A 22,992-nucleotide genomic window follows, 5' to 3' on the forward strand; every position below is an offset into this window, starting at 1 on the left:
TAGGGAAAGAACCCAATAGATACACTCTTCATTTAGTTTTTGTGATTTTCCTATTTGGCTCAATAAAAACTTGATTTTAAAGAATGATCCCACATGGTCCTCACATGTACTGCTGGTTGTGTTTGCCAATGAACATGCCTACACCAAGAGCACTGAAGAAGACGACATTATGGAATGCTATCTGAACCAATAATAATTTAGACATCTGACAGGTGCCTCTCACCTCTCCTCCATTAGTTGTCTGACTGAAGCAATGTCTCGCCCAGATCCCAAGTGATTGTAATATGGACCCTCTTCCTTTTCTAGGACTTGATCTATGGGAGACAGAGAGTGAAAGTGAATGTTAAAGCATGTTAAAGCATGGACACACTCTTATACAACAATGGCTAATAATCCAAATGATATAAACAGCTTAGACTGCAAATGTGTAATGCCATTAGAATGATAGTATGAGTCAGTCGTGTGTGGGTGAGCAAGAGAGAGAGAAAGGGACAGAGAGCTTGTCTGGGAAAGAGGCAATCTAAGGTCACATTCCACTCAGGGTGTATGAAGGGATAAAGGCATGACTAAAGTCAGGAAATGATTTGTGGGAAATCTTACAGAAAAAGTGTTTGTGAGAAGAAAAACATCTAGTGGCTACTTACTACCTGCTTACTCAGCAGGGTAAAATGTCATAACAGCTGATGCAAGAATAGCTAACAGCATGGGAAAAACTGAGTGCTTTACATAGAGAAGCACAAACTATGACAGAAAAAAGAAAACATAAAAATATATTCTAAATATATTCTAACTTGTCAGAATCTATATTAAGACTGTATAACTGCTGAAGGTACTACATATGTGGCAGCTTGAATTTGTTGCTTGAATGTGTTTGTAAGTATCAAGTTACACTGGGTGTTCCCTGTAGTGTTGACGGAGTGCTGTAAGGATTCACTATGGAAACCTCCCTTCTATTGTCCTTTGCCCTTAGTAACAGTCAAGCTCCAACAAGTGTTCAGGCATAGCTTACTATCCTTGAATGAATGCTTTCTTAAATTATTTATTTTATATTTGTCAAAGAATATTGATATTTATATATCACACGTATAATACAAATTTCACACAACCAAAACCTCTGAAATAACACAGTAAGAGATATGAGGCCTGAGCTGAGAGGTTGCAGTCCATCTCTTCTCACCCTGTCCTCCCTATTCCCTCCCTTCTTTGATGTCTGGCCACAGTATATCATATGATATATGAGCAGACTCTCTTCATTGTGACTGCCTCCTTAGCAGAAACTAGCTGTACTCACTGTACCAACAGCCTGAATGTAGACAGAAAGTGGTGCAGTGCACTGGCCCTAAGAATTACAATGGGCTCCTTTCTTCAAATCTATTGTTCCTCTGCAAGGGGCAGAGAGAACAGACTGCAATGCAATGCAATGCACGGGTCCCTGATAGAGAAGGCATTCTCAGACATGGCCCAACACTACCCTGAGAAATGTGCTCATGCAGAAAGTATATGATGAAATAAACATTTGGGGGCTTGCTGCTAATGATCAATTTAGTCTATATTACAGTCTAATGGAATATTTTAACATGCACTGGAAACTAATAAAGCTAAACTATATTAAACATAAAATGAGTTTAAAAAGGCTGTGTTTAAAAATAGTAAATAATAGAGTGTTAGGGGAGTTAGCTAAGTGGGTCTTAGGTCTCATGATCAGATGAATGTGAGGAGGTGTGGGGTGGTGTGATGTGCTTTACTGCAGCAAAAGTTCAAATGACTTTTTTTTGTGCTTTTATATTCTGTTTGAGAATATGAGTGATCTTGCCCAAATCGCCCCATTATATTTTGCTGGATTGAATTCTTTCACTTACCTACGCAGTCACAGGTGGGAAAGTCAGGCTGGGCATCTTTCACAGGTGTATCCAGCAGGTTCTTGGTGGGAGTGTCCAGGTAACGCAATGGTGACTCAAGAAAACCTTTAAGTGAAGGTGAGGAGGGAAAGATATCCTTGGTGGGAGTATTCAAATCAGCCCTCTCTCTGTCTGCAGACAAACATGCAGTTGTGGAGAGCACTGTCACGCCACCAGATGACTCAATCTTTATACGTTTAGTTGGAGGGGAGAAAGGTGCGTTGAAGGGGTGCTGTCGCTCCAGAAATGCATCCTGAGCTAAAGACAGGGACTGCCCAGAAGGTTTCACATCCACCTCACATTCCTCACTTTCCTGTTTAATAGTACAGAGCTCCTCAGATGGCAATGGTGTTTTTTCTTTCAGTCTTTCAGCCATGTCCTTTTGACCTTCATCCATGGGGTCAGAATCATTTGAGGGAAAAGCAGGGCAGTTATTTGGCTGCTTTGGGGATGGTGACTCGGGTCTGGTTTGTCCTGAGTTTGATTGTGACTCGGTCACCACTGGCTGAGCAGGACCATTCTCTGGGGTCTCTGCTGCAGAAGCTGAGGAAATGGTGTCCCCAAACTCCTCCTCAAACTGGCGAATCAGCTCTTCAAATTTTGGATCTAGGTTACTGAGGCCAGCCAGAGAAGGAGCCTGCTGTGTTGTAGAGGTTTGAGGTGTGATACTGGTTGTTAGGATGCTATTATCATTTGACCCAGCTGGGCCTGAGCAAGCTATCACCTTCTGGGTGGATGGTGCTAGGACTGACACAGGAGTAAAAGAAGAAAGAGTGTTTTCAGAGATAGGTGCACTACTGCTTTTCAAAATGGATTCCTGAGATTGAGCTGGAGCTAGGTGGCTCTCAGCCACCTGAGAGGGGGGAAGCCCAGCTTCCATGCCTAGTAAAGATGGAGCAAGCTGAGATAGGGATGGTGCACACCCTGGGGAGATGAGGGGAGGTTTCAATAGTACAATCTGGTTCTGTGGGAGGAAAGTTGGTTGAGAAGCTTTCTGTTTATGCTTCTTGATAACAATCTGTTTGGATTTTGGAAGAGGTGTGCCCAGTGAACCAAAAAGCCCACCCACTGGCTGCTTGAGAAGAGGAGAACTCTGAGCACTCTTTTTCTTTTTGGGTTCTTTGTGCTCCTGTTTGATGGTTAAAGGACCCTCTGGAATAGTCTGTGGCCACCACTTACGAAGATTTTGACAAGCCATGGGGGCTAACGGATTGAAGGCAGGGGAATTAGAGAAGAGGTTACGTTTATGATGAAGGTGCTGCTGTAGTGCTGCCTGAGTTAAGTGCCTAATGGTGGGGGAAAACTGCTGACCCTGGAACTGCTGCTGGCCATTTACCACCCCCTCCTGGCCCATGACTGCACACCCTGAGCCCAGGTACTCCTTTATGTCCACCTCCTGCTTAATGTGAGACATCACAGTAAGGCTGCCTTTGCGACCATCCTGCAAGCTGGGGTGAGGGAGTGGGAACTTGAAGGCTGAGTTGGTGTACTTTCCACTGGCGTCTCCAAGGAGTTGCTTTAGCTCAGACACTGGGTCACTACTGCCTTTGGATGGGTTTACAAAACAAAGCTGGGAATCAGTGTTCATCCATGGGTTCCGAGGGGAGCTTTTCTCGCAGCTTCCAGCTGTGCCCTGGTTCCACTGCTGGAGTCGGGGATTAGGGGTTGGTGGGTGTTTGCTTGTAAATGGGGACTTGGAGGATGGGTATGTGGAAGCATAGTTAGATGGGCTAGACAAAATGTTAGGTGCAGGGGCCTCACCCTGAGACTGAGGTCTCTGCTGATCCCATGAAATCTCCTGTTGAGGATAATGACCTGGAGGGATGGACTGTGGCATAGCAGAGGTGGCAGAGGAGGACGAAAGAGGACCAGGTGATGAAGAGACCACTTGTGGCATACTCTGAGGATAGGAGGTTGGCAGATGCTGATGGTGATTTGCAGGTGAAGATTCAGCTGGAGGAACAACAGTTTGTGGGTCAGTGGCAGACAACTGCGTCAGAGCCTCAATTGCAATTGCTGTTTGCAAGCTAACATTTCTTTCCTTGGCTATTGACAGAACACTAGGGGAGCAAGGAATAGGTGCTGGTGGGCCAAAGGGTCTAGGAGCAGAAGGCTGGTTAACATGGGGATGTGGATTTGTGTCTTGCACACACAAGGAGTTACCTCCACATTGTTGAGGTTGGGATTGGGCATTACGATGCTGTGCATGTGGCTGTAGAGGAGCACCCAAAATCTTAGAGGAACCTTTATCCTGACAGTTAGCCACCATTTTGATTTGCTTCTCGAGCCATTCCAGGTAGTCAGGGCAGTCTGGGCCATCACAATCACAGTTAGGGGGCTTGTGGCCATGACGGGCCTTGCTCAGTGCTGCCTGAAGAGTGTTTAGGTCTTCAGGGGGGTGCAACTCACCATCCACACCTTTCTGTCTGGCCTCCTCACCTAGATTAGACATTTCCTGATTGAACCTTTCGTACAGTTGAGCTGTAGGAGTCTCAGAAGGTCGATGGTTGGTGTAAGGTGGCAGTGAGCCAACAGTAGCAGAAAAGGCCACCAGGGTTCGTGCATCCTCTATATCCACATCATTCACTGGTGTACTGGCATTTTGGCCACTCCAAGCACCCTGTTGAGATTCAGGATTTGACTTCCCAGCATGTTCAGGGACCCAACCTGGTGTCTGGGAAATACATCCAGCTCCCTCGTGGTAGTTGTGCTGGTGTTGCTCCCTGGCCATGCCTCTGACTTCTTCATCACAAATATTTTCTTCATTTGTTGCATGTTTGCTAAGCCCATTAGACAGTTCCTGGTTTAACACGCCTTCATCCAGGCGGTCATGGGACCCAATTTCCATCTGGCCTCTTCCTCTGGGGCCATCCACTGAACCCACCACAGAAACAGTCTGTGGAAGAGCAAAAACAAGTTACTTGACAATGTTCCAGCAAACTGAAAATTTATATATATGTTTTAAGTCTGTGTATCCTATTCAACACTCTATCTTTGTAAACTATTTGTAGCTGTGAGGCATTTATTACATCATACAAAATATAAGGCAGATACTATTTTAATACATTAATTGCAGACTAATTCAAACAAAGAGCATAGTATTTTGTTCTGGAATTGTGACATAATCATTGACCTTTTTTAACTAAACAACATACTCTGACCTATTGGACTGATTTATCTTGGTATTCTCTGTAAGATTGCTGCCTGATTTGAGAAAAGACTACATAATATTTTGTTCTGCGGAGATCCCTGGGTCTTCTTATGTTCTTCTCCTGCTCCCTCTCTGTCTTTGCTCTCTGATTTCAAGAAAACACATTCCGCAAATACAACATAAAATGGCCTTTGGTTACTACAGTGTTGTCTATTGTCTAATTTAAATCATAGCGTTGGCCATTATTTATGGCCAAATTATGTGCAGACGCTAACCCTACAAAAAATTCTGACTAAAACAAACTGAGGCTACCTGCACAATTTTCAGGGGCACATTGGAGACAGCACAGGACTGCATCAAGTTCAGCTGTCTCATGCAAATACAAACCCATATTTACAATTATAATACAACTGATAATGCCAAAGTCAACATACTGAGAACCTCTTCCTGGTTCCTGGTTTTCAAATATCCTCTCTGCTAGTCTCTGAACTCTCTTTTGTGCTTTTTTTACTTTAAAGGAGTAAATTAATGTTGTGGAAACTGTGAACTGGTCCCAGATAAGTGCGAAAGGGCAATATCTGCATGCCATATTAAAAACAGTGAAAACAGTGGATTTAAATAAACACTGCTGCACAGATGACAAATACAGAGGCTTTTGTCTATGACAAAGGCATATCTTAGAAAAGAGGACCTTGTGGTTTTATCACGCTAGCTAGATGAAATGAATCATCCATTTAAAACTAACATGCAACTGTCTATTCAAATTCCTAAGCAGTAATTCTGTAGAAATATTTACAATATTTGAACAGAGTATAATAACTTTTTTGCATAAAATGTAATTGTTTAGACTGCTGAGACAAGACTTGCATGTTTAAGAGTTCACCTAACAGCTCTGTAACTAAATGTTCAAATCTCTCTTATTGTGCCTTGATTGTGACAGCTCTTTTGATGGGTTATACTGATAGGCAAGTTATTCAGACACTTTGAATTCACCTTCTGTGCTGGTGTCTGGTTGGACCCCCATGGGGCCATTTGCCAGCCACCGAGCAGACTGTTTGTGTTTGTGTGTGTGTGTGTACATACGTGTGTGTTTCAAAAACCTATCAGATGAGGAGCGTGAGCTAGTACCCCACTTAACAACACTGGTCACACGCCAACTCTTCAAAAAAAGCTGAACCACACAATTGTTACAACAGGCTCTTTTTCCTCTTTTCAGTGATGCAGTGGGCATCCACGTGCACACAGTCATGCAGAAACATTTCACAATAAAGTCTTAAGGCCGGGACACATCAAGCCGATTGTTGGCTGTTGGCCAACAGCGAGTGATGGTTGGGCTAGTTTGTTTGGTGTGTTCCACTCATCGGCTCTCGTCGGGCTCACTTCGGCGGCTGTTTGCCCAATTCAACATGTTGAATCGGCATCTGGGACTACGGCGAGAGTGAGAACTCTGATTGGATGTTCAGTTTAGCAGTCGAGTTAGTGCTGAGAATTAAAGCGAAAGTGATTCAAACGAGTATGTAAATGAAGGCGGTACAGACAGAAGACTGTCAGTTATAAGTGTTACGTGATCTTCCCCAATCATTCTAATACGCGAATGTTTTCATAACAACATGAGCTGCTTAAAATGATTAAAGTAATCAACGTTACTGATATTCAATATGGTAAGCAAGTGCTGCATTGTTTACATTTCGTATATCTGAGTTTATCTTGTATATCTTTGTTTCGGTTTCTCCTTTTGAATGATGAATATATATTATTGATAGCTGCTGATATAGACTGCTCGTTCCTCTCACGCATGCGCAGAATGCACGTTAGGGTTGTGCCGATAGACGATAGTTTCGTGTATCGATGATAGTCAGAAATATCGACGATAGCAGATGTCTTTGTCGATAGTCAAGACGATATTAGGCTCATTCCTGTATTAATGCATTTAATAATTTTAATAATAATAATTATTATTTTTATTTGGCGGCCTATTATAATTCGGCTATCAAATTGCTTTGCTATTTCACTTCAGCACCGCATTTCACACACGTGTGAAAATGAGGATTAGAGCCGAATGAGTCTCCAAGCACAAACAGACGTAGCCTATATTGTCTGCAGATATAAGGTATTTCATTGCACTTTAACAAGTAATCCGAACGGCCTATATATGTACAATATTCTAAACGAGCCCTCACTAACAGAGTTTAATGCCACAGTTATGTTAGAATGCATCTCATTCGTTTCTGCTGAGGTTGCTTCGGGCTTGTCTTGGGGCTCACGGTCCGGAGAGCTGTAGGACTGATGCATCTGTTCAATTTAACTTTACTCCAAATATATGAAATTACCTGTTTTAAATACTTTATATTTGAAGTGTTCGTTTATGTCCAATATTTAGCGTTAAACTGTTGGTCTTTAAATGAAATCTACTATTGATTTTCACTGTTGACTGAATTTGCAGAACATTTAGACTGATAATTTCCATGCGCAGATGTGGCAAATTTGACAGTTGTGTCCGACTATATATGAACTAGCTGTTTTAAATATAGTATTTTTATATTTAACGTTAGTTTATCAGTATGAAAGTATGAAAGTCAGCTCTCTCTCACGCACCTGCGCGGTTTAAAACACCAAAAGTTATGCTATGACAATTACAGAGAGTCTCTCTCTTGCTCCACCCATGCACGATAATATTGTGTATCGTTAATCTCACGGGCTGATGATATGACAATTTGAAAAATGACCATATCGCCCAACACTAACGCACGTGTTAGTTTGCCGTCGGCTGTATTCTGTGCGGTGTGTTCTAGCGCAGCTTTTTGGTCCGACGCTGCCGACACAAGGCAACAACACCGTCGGCTTTCGTCGCCGCTAGTTCGTTGAAGTCGGCTTGGTGTGTCCCGGCCTTTAGGCTACGTTTACATGACAACGATGTAGTCAAAAACAGAAGTTTTTCCCTTGCATTTTTAAAAAGTTTCGTATACACGACAACGTTTTCAAAATGATTTGCATTTACACATATCCACGAAAAGGCCAAAAATGCTGTATTATGTATGCCAGGCCAGTAGTTGGCCCTGTCACCTTGTTAGTATACAGTACCCGTAGGGAAGTGACGATTATATGTTGTATATGATGTGTCTCCGCTGTTGGTTGTAATATTGGTGAAGTAAATCCACACTTTGCTGAAGAAGCGTAAGCAAACTTTTGAGCAGCAACAACAGTACCATGTACTCCACCATAGTTGTGTATGTTTGTTCACACTTGCCTTTAACATCGTCATGTACTGCGCATGTCTACAAACCTAACACGTACTACGCACATGCATAATGTTACCGTTTTCAAAGATTCCCGTATTGGGTGTTTACACGGAAACGATAACGGTGGCATTTTCAAGAACTTGCACTTTGAAACCCATTTTCAAAAATATGTTTTTAGTCCCCAAAACGCTGTTGTTGTGTAAACGAACATGCAAAACGCACAAAAGTTTCCCATTTTTTGACACTAAACGGCCCCTTAGTGTCACCGCAGAGTTCACAGGAACGCACTAACACGCAAAACTGGACTAGTTTGTATTTCAAACATCAGAGAGTTGATTTATTGCATGCAACGTGCTACACATCTGGTATTAGATTCTTTGGATCAGTGACACATATACATGCCTTACACCTGCAAACACACACCTGTCTGACAGCAGAAAGCATGTGCTTTCGATTATCTGAGGCATGCCAGGACTTTCAGCACTGCCAAAACTCTCTCTCCCTCTTCTCAGTCACAGAGCTACTACTACCAAAACATTAACACGCCCAACCAGAAGAGACTGTAAAACCGGTTTAACTCAGAAGTATTAAGTGTCCTTTAAACTTAGACCATATGCTGTTTATACAATGTCTCAGAATTTACACATAATTAACAGCTGTCTCAGAGGTTGACAGCACTAAGCGAAAAAAAAAAACAAAAAAAAACACAAGAGACTGCAGATGAGGTTTAAAGCGTAGTAGTAGACAGCTGAACATAGAAAGACACACAACACCCCCCCTCCCGTAGATGTCCCCCCATACTTCTGTGACTATCACAGTTAAAATACAGAGCTCAAGCACACAGAGAGGAAAATTAACAGATTGGCATATACTCACAGTGGTCTAGCTGTCCCAATACCGTTGCTGGAGAGACTAAGGTGGGAAACGTGGACAAGAAAGTGCATGGAATACAGTTTTCACGAAAGTGCCAAATAATATAAAATAATAATAAAAAAAAATAAAAACATAAAAAAAGCCAGCCGGTGGAAATCCACTACGGGTTCCTTTCTTTTCTCTTATTGTCTTTCTTTCTTTCTTTCTCTCCCTCTCTTCTCAGTCAGCCAGGCAGTGCGGCACACGGACACACACACACACTCACGCATGCACTCTGTCATACACTCTGCCTCCCCCATGCACACATTTTTGCTCTGATTCTCTTCTTATCGCCACTGTCGTTTCTCTCTTTCTCCCTCTCTCATTATGTCTCTCTGCTCCTCCCTTCCCTTTTTCTATATTCTTTTTCTTTCTGCTTTTCGCATTTGCTGTCTGCTTTGCCTTACAGCCCCCACCCTCTCTCTCTCTTTCTCTCTCTCTCGTTCCCTTGCTCAATCACTCCCTCCCCCCCTCTCGTTTTCTCCCTCCCTTCATTTTCCTCCTCCCCCTCCTCTTTTCTGTGTGTGCAGAGTGAGAGAGGCCATTATCTGAGCTACACTGGGCACGTACGATGGAATGGTGGAGCGTGCAGGAAATACAGCCGCTGCAAAACGTAGAGAGAGTGCAAGTGGCAGACTGGCTGACTACTGGGCTAAGTAAAGGACTGTATGGACACAGATCTATGGCTTATGTGACAGCAGAGACGCATGCAAAACCAAAATGAGCAGCTATTTGTTATTGTAGAGGTGTTTTGGTTTTGTTATTGTTGATCGCTCTGGGCTGTGAATTCTGAGAGGCTCCATAAGATGGAGGCTGCAGCAGTTAAATGCAGACATCCACTCAAACAGTAAATGGCAGCTGCTGTGTGATGATGACTAAGAATAACACACAAAAAACAAACAAGGAAGGGAAATTGGTGGCTAGGATATATTTATTCCTGTCATTATAGTGCTGTCCTCGATGGTTCACAGTTTATTTGAACCCTTTATTGCTGCTTTACCTTGCAAAACATAGCTGATTTTGAACAGATGATACCTGGCAGAAGATGCTTACAGACATAACATATACAAGTGCTGCTGCCTAACCAAAACGTGAAAGATTGTGGTGAAAAAAATCATCTACAACATACGAAGCATATACATGGTTGCACTTATAGAGACCGCAGATATAAGAGTCGACAGAAGCAAAAGAGTCTTGAAGCGGAGGAACACAGGATGTGAGGGGGAAAGCAAAGCGACTGTCAGAAGCAACCACAACGTACAGCCAGGTTAACGGGAACCACAGAGACATAGGAAGCACAAGTTTTGAGGGAAAAGGCAACAAACAACACATAACACACATGCGTTTACGCTCAATTTTGCTGTTGGTTATCTAGTTTGACCTGTCGATGGTGTTTGTTCTGTTCAGAAGCGAAGGGAGGGCGACGAGGTGCTTTTGCAGCAATACAGAAGAGGTGATGTTCGCGTGAGGGAGTCCAGGGTAGGGAAGAGCAAAATATAGAGACCAAAATGGTAAGTGAGTGTTCGTTGTGAAGGACGAATTTGCTATTAGTCTCGCAGTCTTAACCGTATTCTTCTTCCCTTTTCTGAGCCACTCTTGCGCTTTCTTTCCTGCCTAAACACTTTGTTTCATGCCAACCCATCTCTGCGAACTCCGAAGCTTCTCAGCTGGGTCTCTCACGCTCACTCTTTTGCTGGCATCTTTTCTATCTCTACCTCTCCCTTTTCTCCATGAGCTTATTTTTGTACTTATTCTGTTCAGTAGAAGAGAAAAACATGGCAATTGTCTTTGATAGTCGCTGGAAAGCCCTTCGGTACAATCGCTTTTGCATTATGAGGATGCGATCACAGACTGCATAACGCGCAATTTGTATTAACCCGCATAACCTCTTGCCATGTTCGCGACTCTCTCGTCTTGTCGTCTTTCCTTCAGATCAGAGTCTTTCTCTCCCGCTCACTCTTTCTGTTGAGTCCTGCCAGTTGGATCGCCACTGTCAACACAGTGAAGGCAAGGCAACCCCACGGACAAACACACACAGACCCAAAGCCCAAGCGGAGAGGTAAAGTGCACTGTCACCAGCGGAGGAGAAGCGAGTGAATGAGAGAGAGGGAGAATGGAGAGCAGGAACCGTTATGACGTCGCAGTCGCGTCACCACAATCATTCAATGTTCTCATTCGGAAAAAAGAGGGCTGGGCAGATGTGTCATAACACATAATGTAGATGTGCCTCCCTTCACGCACAAAGGCGCTCTCATTCACTCACCCATCTAAGCGTACTCCCTCGCTCATTTCAGCGTGATGCAGCAGTTATTGTGCCCTGTAGTTACCTCACCCTTCCTGCTGCAGGTTACGGCGCATCAATTCTTATAGGGGCAAAACTAGAGTGCTAACAAAATATGCAGCAATGTGGAGCTGACATAACACCGATTACATAGCAAAATTACTACCAGCGTTCTTTTGTTATTGCTCTGGGCGTCTTTGGAATTTATTTATCGTATGAACAATTGAATGCCACTTGTTAATACTGATTAACAATGTACATTTAACACCACATGCCCTGAGACACATAAATCAAGTGACCAGACACAAAGCTTTAAGCATTTGCACATTTAAAGGTATAGTTCGCCCAAAAGTGAAAATTCTGTCATCATTTACTCAACCTCATGTTGTTTCAAACCTCTATGACTTTCTTGCTTCGGTCAAACAGCATTGGACTCCATTGACTTTCAATGTATGAAAAAAAAGTTGAAATGTGAAAATTCATACAGGTTTGGAACAACTTGAGTAAATAATGACAGAATTTTCATTTTAGCTTGAGCTATCCCTTTAAGTAACATTTTTCTCACTTCAGTGAGAGACGTGACATGGTTTGCTAATATTGAAAGACAAAAATTATACATACCTGGCCCATATAATTAGCTCTTCCAAACATACAGGAAAATCTCGATTCTTCACAAGTATGTACAAGGGACATTTGCTTCTACATTACAGTAAATGCCTGATATGTCTTGTGTCGTTTAAAAAAAGAGAAATCTTAACCAAGAGAGCCACAAACATCCACAGTGTCACAAGACACCTGATCATTGATCCAAACACAAGAGACACGGGGGATGTGAAACTCTGTAGGTCTCAGAAAGACCATGGTGATATACTGAAAGACTTGGCATTTCAGTTAGACCTAAAGGTCATCACTATGCTCTTTCTATAATGTTATTACTCATTAGACAAGTCTTGTCTGTATCTTGAACCAACCGTAAAATACTAGACGTGCAAGGTCACACTTAAGGTATACTAGACAGGAACTGAAACTGAAATTTGCTTTTAAACAAAGCAACTTGCTGTGGCAGTTCCCTTGTAACAACTATGGGCAGACATTGTTTTTGTGGGCACAACATTTCATTGAGTATAACCGAGACTGATATTCTGATTTATTGGCCAAACTGACTCTGAAAATATTTACCAGTAACATTCCCATTCAATTTAAAAATTCACTATGAGTGAACAATAAATTATCTTAAGACGTTATGAAATTGATGTTGATGTTAATGAAATTATACCAGGCTAATTTTTGCAAATATATCTAGCTTTGTCCAGTATGTATACAAATAAATTGGATTACATTTAACAGAAGTGACACACCACCTCTATTTACCCCTTCAAATATGCAGTTATACATTGTGTGTACTTGCCTAGTAAAACTGTAGCTTGACTATGCAAACACCTTGTTGTTTAGATGTCATTACTGGCATCAGCTACAGAAAAACCTGAATGGGTCAAAACTAAAAATGATCATCAGGTGCAGGTCCCTGTCGATTTCCAATTGTCATATCTTAGGAAAACAGTACAAATAATTAACCAACGATTTCATGACGAGCAATATCTAAACAATACTCATGTATGATTAAGAACTCTCAGTTTTACACTGCTCATTCTCAGATTTGAGAAGTTCTCAGAAAAACGATGACTGACAGCGTAGTGGTTATGCCATTTGATGATGTCTTTTGACTCATCTGTTGCTCATCTCAGCTCACAATCACATAGAGAGAGAGAGAAAAAAACTCAAACCCCCACCTACACAAACCACCTACAGAGAAATAGACACTCATAGGAAACACGCGAATGTTTCTGTGAAATAACTTATGGAACATGTGAGGTTGAATAAATGATTGCAATTTAAAAAGAAAAGAAAAAGGAATTTCTTGATTCTAAGAACTGCATTTTAAGTAATACATATATATCCACAGGAAACAAGCAATTATAGCAAATAAATTTATTACTTTTTTGGCATGCAAAAGCCTAGTATTCCCAAAGAAAATCCTAGCATTGACAAGAATTAAACAAAAAAGCCAACTTTACTTAAAAGAACAGCTGTCTTTTTGTCTATTACAACAAGTCCATCCACACTCCCTTTCTGTCTCTCTCTCCCTCTCTCCCTCTCTCTCTCTCACACACACACACACACTCTCCCTTTCATTCTCTGTATTTGTTTACTAGACCTGTCCCTTAAGTCCAGATCTGAAACACTTTCTCAAGCACAGACAAAACATACGTGCACTAAACTAGGGCCCCAACTAGAGGCTAAACCATGGAAGAGTTTCAAGCATGCTTTCTAAGAAACGTATACCACTGCGTGCAAGGGCACACGCACACACTCAAACACACGCAGAGCATTCGCACGTGTACCGGCGAATGCAAATAAGCTTAGGGTCACTGAGTGCATAAGGTCTGGGGCAGATTATGAATGGTACAAACAGTCATTGAGACTATCAAGACATTAACTTCTGTTTCTCTTAACTTACCTTTCCATTTTTTCCCATCTTCTCTGTAATTCCCGTGTCTCTATTTTTGTAATTCCCTTTCTCTATTTCTATCTATTGTTCTCTGACCCCCCACATCCCTCCTTCCCAACCTCGTTTTCTTCTTTTTTCTGTGTGCACCTTATTTTTGGTGTCCCCTGACCGGCTGCTTCTTTCTTTAGGGCAAGGTGGGTGGGTTTGTGAGGTGTTAGATGTCGAATGTAAATATCAATGTGTGCATGTCATAATTTGTCCTGCCTGACACATGGCGCATGCAAGTCAGCATGCACAACTCAGCTGAGACACCCCTCCTCATTTTAGTCCACAAATACTCACAAAGGGAAAGGGAGAGACAGACAGAGAGAGAGAGAGAGAGAGAGAGAGAGAGAGAGAAAGAAAGTGAGGGGGAAGCAAAGCAGAAAAGACATAAGGAAAGAGGGGGAAGGGAAGGGAGGAGCGACCCTCATCATTCAATAAGATGGTGGGAAAGGAGGAGGTATGAGACAGAGGAATAACAGCCTAAAGAGTGGTCTTTGTGCAAGAAGTTTTGGAGGAGAAAGAAAAAAAAAACCGAGGTGAAATTTGATGAGGGGGATACAAGAGAGAGGAAAGCAGAAAATAGCAGACTGGTAAAGAGAGGAAGGCTTGAAAGAGAAGAAGGGCAGAGAGAATTGAAAGACAATCGTGTTGAAGGAGATAGAGATAGATGGAGATGGACATCATGCAGATCTTTCTCAAAATAATATGATGTAAAAACCTCAAATCAATCTATGTTGGGCAAAAATCTGTCACTAATAACCCAAAAGACCTTATTCTGTTCAACATCTATGACAAAAGAAGCAGCAAGAGAGAGACAGGATACTTTCTCCAGTTCTGCACAGTGGCTGGTTGCCAGCCTAGTTTCTCTCAGGAGTAAGGCTAAGATTAGCTCCCCATATGTTCAAGTCAGGCGTAGCTGCTCTTAAAGGGCCAGGGTCTCTTTGAAAATGGTACAAAGTACACTGCAGCACTGCATGCGCTGTTTTGTCTCAGCCTCTCTTTCACATACAGTTGCAACACAATGAGCACAAATGCCTTCCAGCCAGTCCCCCTTTTCATGCATGTATAGTCAAATTTAGATAGAAATGTATACACATGCACCACCATTCAAAAGTGTGGGGTCAGTAAAATAAAAAAGGAAAAAAAAGAAAAAAAAAAATCATACACTAAGAAAACTAAGAACTCTTATTCAACAAAGATGCATTAAATTGATCAATAAGAACAGTAAAGACCTCTACATTGTTACAAAAAAAAATGTTCAAAGAATCCTGGAAAATGCATCATGGTTTCCAACATTCCAACTGTTTTCAACATAGATAATGAATGTTTTTTGATTAGCAAATCAGCATATCAGAATGATTTCTGAAGGATCATGTGACACTTAAGACTGGAGTAATGATGCTTAAAATTTATCTTTGCCATCACAGAAATTATTACATTTTAAAATATGTTTCTAATTACATTAGAAAATGATTGTTTCAAACTGTAATAATATTTCACAATATTACTGTTTTCAATGTATTTTTGATCAAATAACTGCAGCCTTGGTGAGCAAAAGAGTCCTCTTTCAAAAACATTTTTAAAAATCTTACTGATCCCAACAGATGTGTGCATATACATATATATTTTATGTACATAAACATAATATATTTATGTATCAGAGGTAGAAATTACAAATCACTGGGGATCAGGAGTAAGATGAACAGAGAGAGACAACACACCATTATTGAGCTAGTTCTCAGCTGACGTGCCACAGTACATCCTGTCCATTCATTTTTCATTAACTGCAGTAGTGCTGTCATCCATTCCACAGGAGATGCAAAGCCACAAGCCAAAGTGAAGGGTTAATATGTGAATCCATGTGAAATTGGCTTTAACAAACAACAGATTGAGATACAATGGGTTCAAACCCCCTTAAAAGAGACCGTATTTTAGTTGAAATGTATTAGGCCACCAAGCAATAGTCCCAAGATACTTCTCATCTAACATATAATTTATCTGCCACTAGAGTCACCAAATTAATGACTGTTTTCAAACAGGTTTTCCCAAACACTCTATCTATCTGTCACTGGTAAGAAGAACAGATCCCAAATTCACACCATTGGTTGGAGTCAATGTTGCTGTGTTGAGATGGTTGTGATGTACAAAAATTTGAAACCACCACAGAGTCACAGTGTTTACACTTTTTAGGGTGTAAGACTTCATTATAGCTGTCTCTGCACATTACGCTGTGAGAGTATCAAATATTAAACATCAGATGAGACCACTTCAACCTTTAACTACCCAAGTTGCATTGGTTATTGCATTATCTTTAAATCACCTTCACACAACTGCAAGATTTCAGTGCATTCATGATGGTTCAGCACAGAGCATTTATCGTAGCTGTATTAGTTTCCAACCTCCTGACATTGATCAAACCTGGATAACTGAAGCTGTCACTTTTAAGAATCGTCTGAACATTTAGGTTTAACCTGCTTTGTGATAAATCCTGCATACGTTTAATATTAAAACCTCACACATCTGCTCTTTCTGCACATGCACACACACACCAACCCACCCCCACCACCAATCTCTACTTGACATTTAAAAATGCAAAACAGGATGCATGGTCTGCTGAAGTGTGTCATTTATTTGGAAGTTAAATTATTTTCTGATAAACCAGATTAATATGTAGAGACAATTACAAGTAAGCCCATTGTTGGCTTATACCCTGAAAGGTACACTGTACCAGTATCAAAACATTGCTGTTTGTTTGCACGTCCCAACCTGGCGCATCAGCCAATTGAGAATGGCAAAACGGGATTGTTTGGGAAACTGGTTATTCCAGCATGTTTGGTGACACATTAAAAAGTGTAATGCTGTTACAATTTCATAATGATTCTGTTTTTGATTTCCTGACTGTTTTTGTTATGTAGACTATATTTCTTGTTGTTATATTGCATGATAAACTATCTGTTCTTCTAAACAAACTAAATGGCCAATTTAACTTTCATTGGTTGAGGTCCAACTGAACTGGCTGAACTGTTTACTTAAAAATCACTACCTTAAAGAAAAAATCTTGCATCTTTAACCCAAAACACCTGTGAATTACAAAATTCCAACAACATGTGGTGCTTACCATACATTAGTAGACCAAAGAAGTTTTAATTGAATCTACAATATACATGTTTGCTATATAATAAGATTTTATTATAAAACTAGCTTAACTTACAACATAAGCATACTGATTATCCCAGCTATTGATCAAAAACACCAAAACAACGAAACTGTATAAAAAATTAGTTTACCTCGAAAAAAAGTTTTTGCACAGTTAAGCATAGCTATACAACAAAAGGAGTAACAGTAAATAAAATCAATTTAGTCAAATGAATCATGCATTCCCATTGTTCTAAACCCTGTCCCAGTACGTGTTACTAAAATGGTGGTATATTTTGCTACAAAATCATTTTAGTTCACATGCTAGGTTTTTGGAATGTTTGGTTGGGTGGATAGACAGGGAAAAAACAGACCTAATTTTACGCAAACTTTGTTTTGAGTATAGCTTGAGTATGTGTGTGTGTGTGTGTTTTCAGGAAACTTGTCATGTGGCAGGAGATAACAATGCATCAGCTAATTAAAACAGTTTACAGCCTTCCCATTCTTAACATCCTGTTTTCTCAAAACTGAACTTCTGTCTCGGTTAACTCATAGTGACATCTGTAGAAAACAACCGGTTTATTTGGTAGCGAATTACATTGTGAGCTTAATTTCATGAGAACGATTAAAGGAAAACTAGTGGCTTCCTGCCTTTCGCATTACCTTTAAACCCTCACACTCGCATATAATTCCCCCTCACAAGCACACATTCACATATACATACACACAAATACCGCATCACGTGAGTTGCCTCATGGGCGGGTCTGAACTATAATTACAGCCGTGATGTCATCTGCCACTCATTGTTGCCGCAAAATCTAGGTCACTGTTAACCCTTTCCCGTCATGCCAGGGGATTCCGCACACCTCGAAACGAGCCATTACTACACACTTTCCATGAGCTCTTTAATGTGGTGCTGCATCCCATGCAACTTTCAGTACCTATTAAATGAATAAACTGGGGTGATGATATACATTTACCCCACAGATCAAACGTTTACAGTAGAGTAGCGTCAGCTTTTATAGTCTATTGCAGAGCGCTTTCTTGTTTTGGTTATCCCCACAACTACAGTACATTACGTCAATCAGAAGCCAAGCCAAAGGAAAGAAACACTTCACAGAAACATCACCTCTTCAAGGAGCCTCGAATGTTCATGTTCACGGGTTGGGTTTGAAGTACCGGTCAACAACTTCTGGGTAGAGCTGAGTAATTGTAACAACACAACTTAACATCACCGCATGGGTTACATCATAGCAAACTGCCTAACAAAGCTTGACAATGCCAATCCACAGTCATCCAAATCCAAAGTATTTTGAGAGCAAATGAGTATGTGATGCAAGCCATCTTCTCACGGCAAACTGGCAATTTGTGGCCAAGCGACAACGAAGTGTGACAGATGAGGGGCGTGTTGGGCAACTGGTAAGCCGCAAACAAAATTTTGAGACGATCCTTTAAGGCAAGCAAGATTTAGCTGTATTTTAACCAAACATGTCTGAGTGAGTTCATGTAAGACTTTGTGAGTGTGTGTAGGTGTACGGAACTTAGTGACGGTGCATTTGATCATACTAACCAAAATAGCCAGTTAGAAATGAATTGGCATGGATTATACATTCTAGATTCAAGATAAACTTAAACAGTTACTTCTGGCCGAGGCTAAAGCTAAACCCACCATGGTGTGGTGAGAGCGCAAAGAGGAGCGCTGACACCGCCGGTGCTGTCGAGACTGTCTGCTTGTTTTTACAGCAGTTGCACCAATCACAATTTCTCCTATGTGTAATTCAGCATATTTGCTGAGGGGGAATTTGCCGCTAACTCACACCTAAAGCTCTCAAGGCCTGTCGAGTCTCTCTAACTCTGACGTTACGTTACACTTAGTCCATAAACACTCCGCCATGTGCTCGCTCACATGGACACACAAATACCAGTGGCGTCACCGCGCATGCGTGTGCTTATGTGACCCACTAACTTTTACTCCCTTTACCTCAGATGACTCGAAACTTTGACAGTCCTGCTCACCACTCTTTTTTCTGTTCCCGGGCTTGACACAAAGTGCAGAGAAAAAAGAGGACAGACAGACTGACAGACTGAGTGAGATAGAGCCAAAGAGAAAGAGAGAGAGAGAAAGAGAGAGAGAGAGAGAGGCCAACTCCTCCTCCTCTCTTCTCTCTCTTTGCCAGGCGAAGCTCACGCCTACATTTAGTCCAATAAGCGCAGAGCCCGGGTCTCTTTAAACCGTGGCCTAGTCCACACGAGTTCTTCTCGCCCTGCTCAAGAATCAACACTAAAGCACATCCCTGCGTAACAGACCTTGGCGTAGTACTAGGATAAAAAACGGAGGTCATAAACACAGAGTCACACCTGCAACACGCAGGTGGATGCCTGAACGCAGCTGTTGCTTCAAGCCGAAGCAATCGCACTGCATCTGGGCACGCATTGGGCCTGTTGAGTCACGCAAAAAGCACAAATCATCAACTGCAGCTCAAAACATTGCACCATTTCTGATTCATACCCATGAGAAAAACATCAGGCAAGTATAGGAATATCAAAAACAGTTGACATTTGCTGTAACAAGATACACATAGAGACACAGCTGGCCAAGGGTTATTTAGCTCACCTCTTTAGCCAGGTTTGGGATTATGGACTGGGTTTTTACGTCTTCAAAATATTCCACCCCAGGGTAATCATGGAAAAAGAAAGGAAGAAAACAGATTGAGAACTGTCAATGACATGAACACTGACAATAAATAAAAAAACATCATAATCATCCAAACCTTACAACCCATGATATCTAGCAGAAGAAAAAAAAATGTATCTTGTCATAAGTCATGAGTCAGAAAGGTTGGGCTCATTCACATGCATAAAACAGAACATTTTAAATAGAAGATCAAATTCTGTCCTTCATATTTATACAAAACATATGATATAAAACATATTTGTATGGCATAAAGAGACAATAAAATTGTAAGCTAATGCCAGCTAGCTATTTTTGACCCCAGTTTTTCTATAAACCGGTCCTGTTCAGAGTCTAACCTCCCCCCTCCCTCCGCATCTGCCATTACTGTCTGTCATTTTTCCCTGTGCTAATAAATATTTACCTACTCAGCCTTGCTGCCTTCGTGTCTTGCTCTTCGGTGGCGAGAGGTATCCCCATCAGAAGACCCAAAGCATTCTCTCTGCGTCCCCCCCACTTCTCTCTCACTCTGTCTTTCTTTATCTTTCTTTTCTTCTCCCTCTCTCTTTCTGGTCTCTGTCCATTCAGGAAGCCATCTTGTGTTCTTAATCCTGTTTTACATTAGCTCTCGTACGCTCTTTCGTTCTCGCCCTCCCTGCCTCTCTTTCTCTCTCTCTCTCTCTTTCTCACTTCCTCCAATTCATGGCTCGACTACATACACACATGAGCATTTTTTTTAAAAGGCTGTGTGATTGCTATCACTGCTGCACTATAGCCCCCTCTCTCTCTTTCTTTTTCCTCTACCCCCCTCCCCCCTCTCCAAACGAAAAAGCTAACAGAATACGTGATGTGAATACCCCCCCCCCCCCCCCCCCCCGCCTCCTTTCCGACCTACACACACCACACTCACTAACGCGACGTCACGCCAACGATAGCTCACAAAGAGCGGCCATCAGCCAATTGGAGTCGAGCACATGCACTGCTGCTAGGGTGAAACAGACAAGAGGAGAGAGAGAATGAGTGAGAGACACAGACACAGAGAGCACGAGGGCGGGATGTGCTGGATAAAGAAAGAGAAGGGGGCGCGTGCTGTGAACAATGTGTGTATGTGTGTACGTGTGTATGTGTGTCTGTGCATTTCAGACTGGGGGGAAGGGTTTCTCTCTTGCGCGCTGTGGCTGTCAATTATCTAACCCGGCTAGCCTCCCTTAAACAATGGCTCTGGAATGTGGTATCACTGAAGACCATCTGTGTCTCGGCTGCCTGCAACAACTGGACTGGACTGTGCACGTGCATGTGCACGCCGTGTCTTTGGTACCACAACATAGTCAAACAATGTCACTGACAGAGAAACACACATAGCTGATCCTCTATATCCAGCCAGTGACACACGAACAGCTGGAGTCAGTTGTTTGAAAACACACAAGCATTTTTCCATTCAGCCAACCAAAAAAAGTTGCCCAGTATGAATACTATATGACTATACAACACCATTTTACATTTGTCCAATCTTACATGCAACTGGCAACGCAAATGCCAATCGAATCTCAGCTGTTTTAAATGCTCAGGATTGACCAACTGTGCAAAGCATGTGTGCATGCCTGAAATACCACTATAAGTGCTTCGATTTCAATCTTTCAAAGTCATACATGGTGGACTACAACCTCTGCTGGCCAGACCTACAAATGCCTGCTAGATAGAAATGCAAGTGAGTTGTTAGGCTATTTTGAGTACAACAAAACTGATGTTGAAATCATCCATGAGGGTTAGCATCGTACACGCTTGCATTCATGAAGAAAACAGCAACTGCAATTGACATGAAATACGGCACACTGATTCAACAAAATTGTAAATGTCAAAAATAAATCAACATTTAATTTGATTTAATTTTACTGCATAATCTTTCTGTATTTTCCCTTAGTCAGAACGTAACCAGGAGCGAGGCTGACGGAAGAGACATGTGGAGGATGAGAGTGGAGGGAAGCGTGCACTCAGGCTTTCGAAGAGCCAGCGGATGTTTGGTGACGCAGCAGTTGATGAGTGTGGATTACGCAGCGTGGGAGTTCCAGGAACATCATGTTCGTGCGTGTATGCATCTGCATGAAGGCTTGCAGTAACCACGGGGCTAGGGAAGGTTGTGACGCTGTGGAACCAAATTTCTTTTTTTACGCTTCTAGCAACATAAAAAATAATGTGAATGTAATTTTGTTGTCCACAATGGAATCGGCAAAGTGCGTTCCAGTGACTGGGTTGCGATGCAAATGCATTCGGAATGACTGCCGCCTTCCTGATGTTATCTCATCTGTTTGCTTTCATACTGGCTGAATCACCTGGTTTGTCACGAGAGCCAAAGTGCGTAAGTGGTCATTAATCTCCTTCCTTGGCACTCTTGCAACAGGCCAGGTGATTCAGTCTGTATCAAAGCAAATCCCCTCAAGGCTGTCTGAAATCCTACCTGTGACCCCCAAACCCACTTTCACACCCATACACACACACACACACGTGCTCACACCAAGTTCTCGTGGTAAGAGGAGTGAGACTGCAGAAACATCGTTAAGGCTTCATTGTGAAATAATTGCAAAGGTCTGTGTGTGTGTGTGTGTGTCTGCATGAGTTTAAATGAGGGTTAAGACATCGTTGTAATAACAGAAGGATTAACAATCCTAATTAACTCTCTCCTCCCCCTTTTCTTGAACAATAGCCACCCCAAACTGAACTAATCCACAAGACCTTGCTCCAATACACAACCTAACCCACACACACAAAGACATACTTCCATTCACACTCAAACTTTTGCCTGGTACTGCGCATTGATTGCAAGTTTTTAATGTAACCGTGTGTTATGTTATCAGATCAAAAAAACAAGAACTGTTTGAGTCATATTTCACCCTAAACTAATAAAATATGGAAAAATATTATGATATATAAATTCCTATAATCAGAACATAAGAATTATATTTTGCTTTAATATTTTGCTTATAGCTTTAGAGAGAAAGAGAGAGAGAGGGCATAATAACCCAATAAAAAATAATTAAAAAATAGTAAAAATATGTAATGTGTTTGTGTATGTTTATTGTAAAGAAGTTATATTATCAAACTTATCTTGGTAATATTTATTTTTAATACATTTATGTATATTTTAAATATATAA

At 41.5% G+C, this 22,992-nt stretch overlaps 1 protein-coding gene across 6 annotated transcripts in view; it reads right to left on the minus strand.

Annotated features, from left to right (window-relative positions):
* LOC109082666 (methylcytosine dioxygenase tet3-like) overlaps positions 1–22,992 on the minus strand; it is a 49,422-nt gene that overhangs the window by 12,500 nt on the left and 13,930 nt on the right. For 2 of the 6 annotated variants that reach the window (XM_042753277.1, XM_042753283.1), the window contains exons 3-5: positions 19,785–19,841; positions 1,860–4,794; positions 224–314 (exon numbers count right to left, since the gene is read on the minus strand). In XM_042753277.1, the coding sequence (XP_042609211.1) occupies positions 224–314; positions 1,860–4,794; positions 19,785–19,841 (3,083 nt within the window). Of the gene's footprint in view, positions 1–223; positions 315–1,859; positions 4,795–9,164; positions 9,629–19,784; positions 19,842–20,265; positions 20,644–22,992 lie in introns of those variants that run through there. The other 4 variants (XM_042753311.1, XM_042753297.1, XM_042753303.1 and 1 more) reach the window with 4 other exon arrangements.

The sequence above is a fragment of the Cyprinus carpio genome, chromosome A5, assembly GCF_018340385.1.
Source record: "Cyprinus carpio isolate SPL01 chromosome A5, ASM1834038v1, whole genome shotgun sequence".
In the NCBI taxonomy this organism is placed as follows: Eukaryota; Metazoa; Chordata; class Actinopteri; order Cypriniformes; family Cyprinidae; genus Cyprinus; species Cyprinus carpio.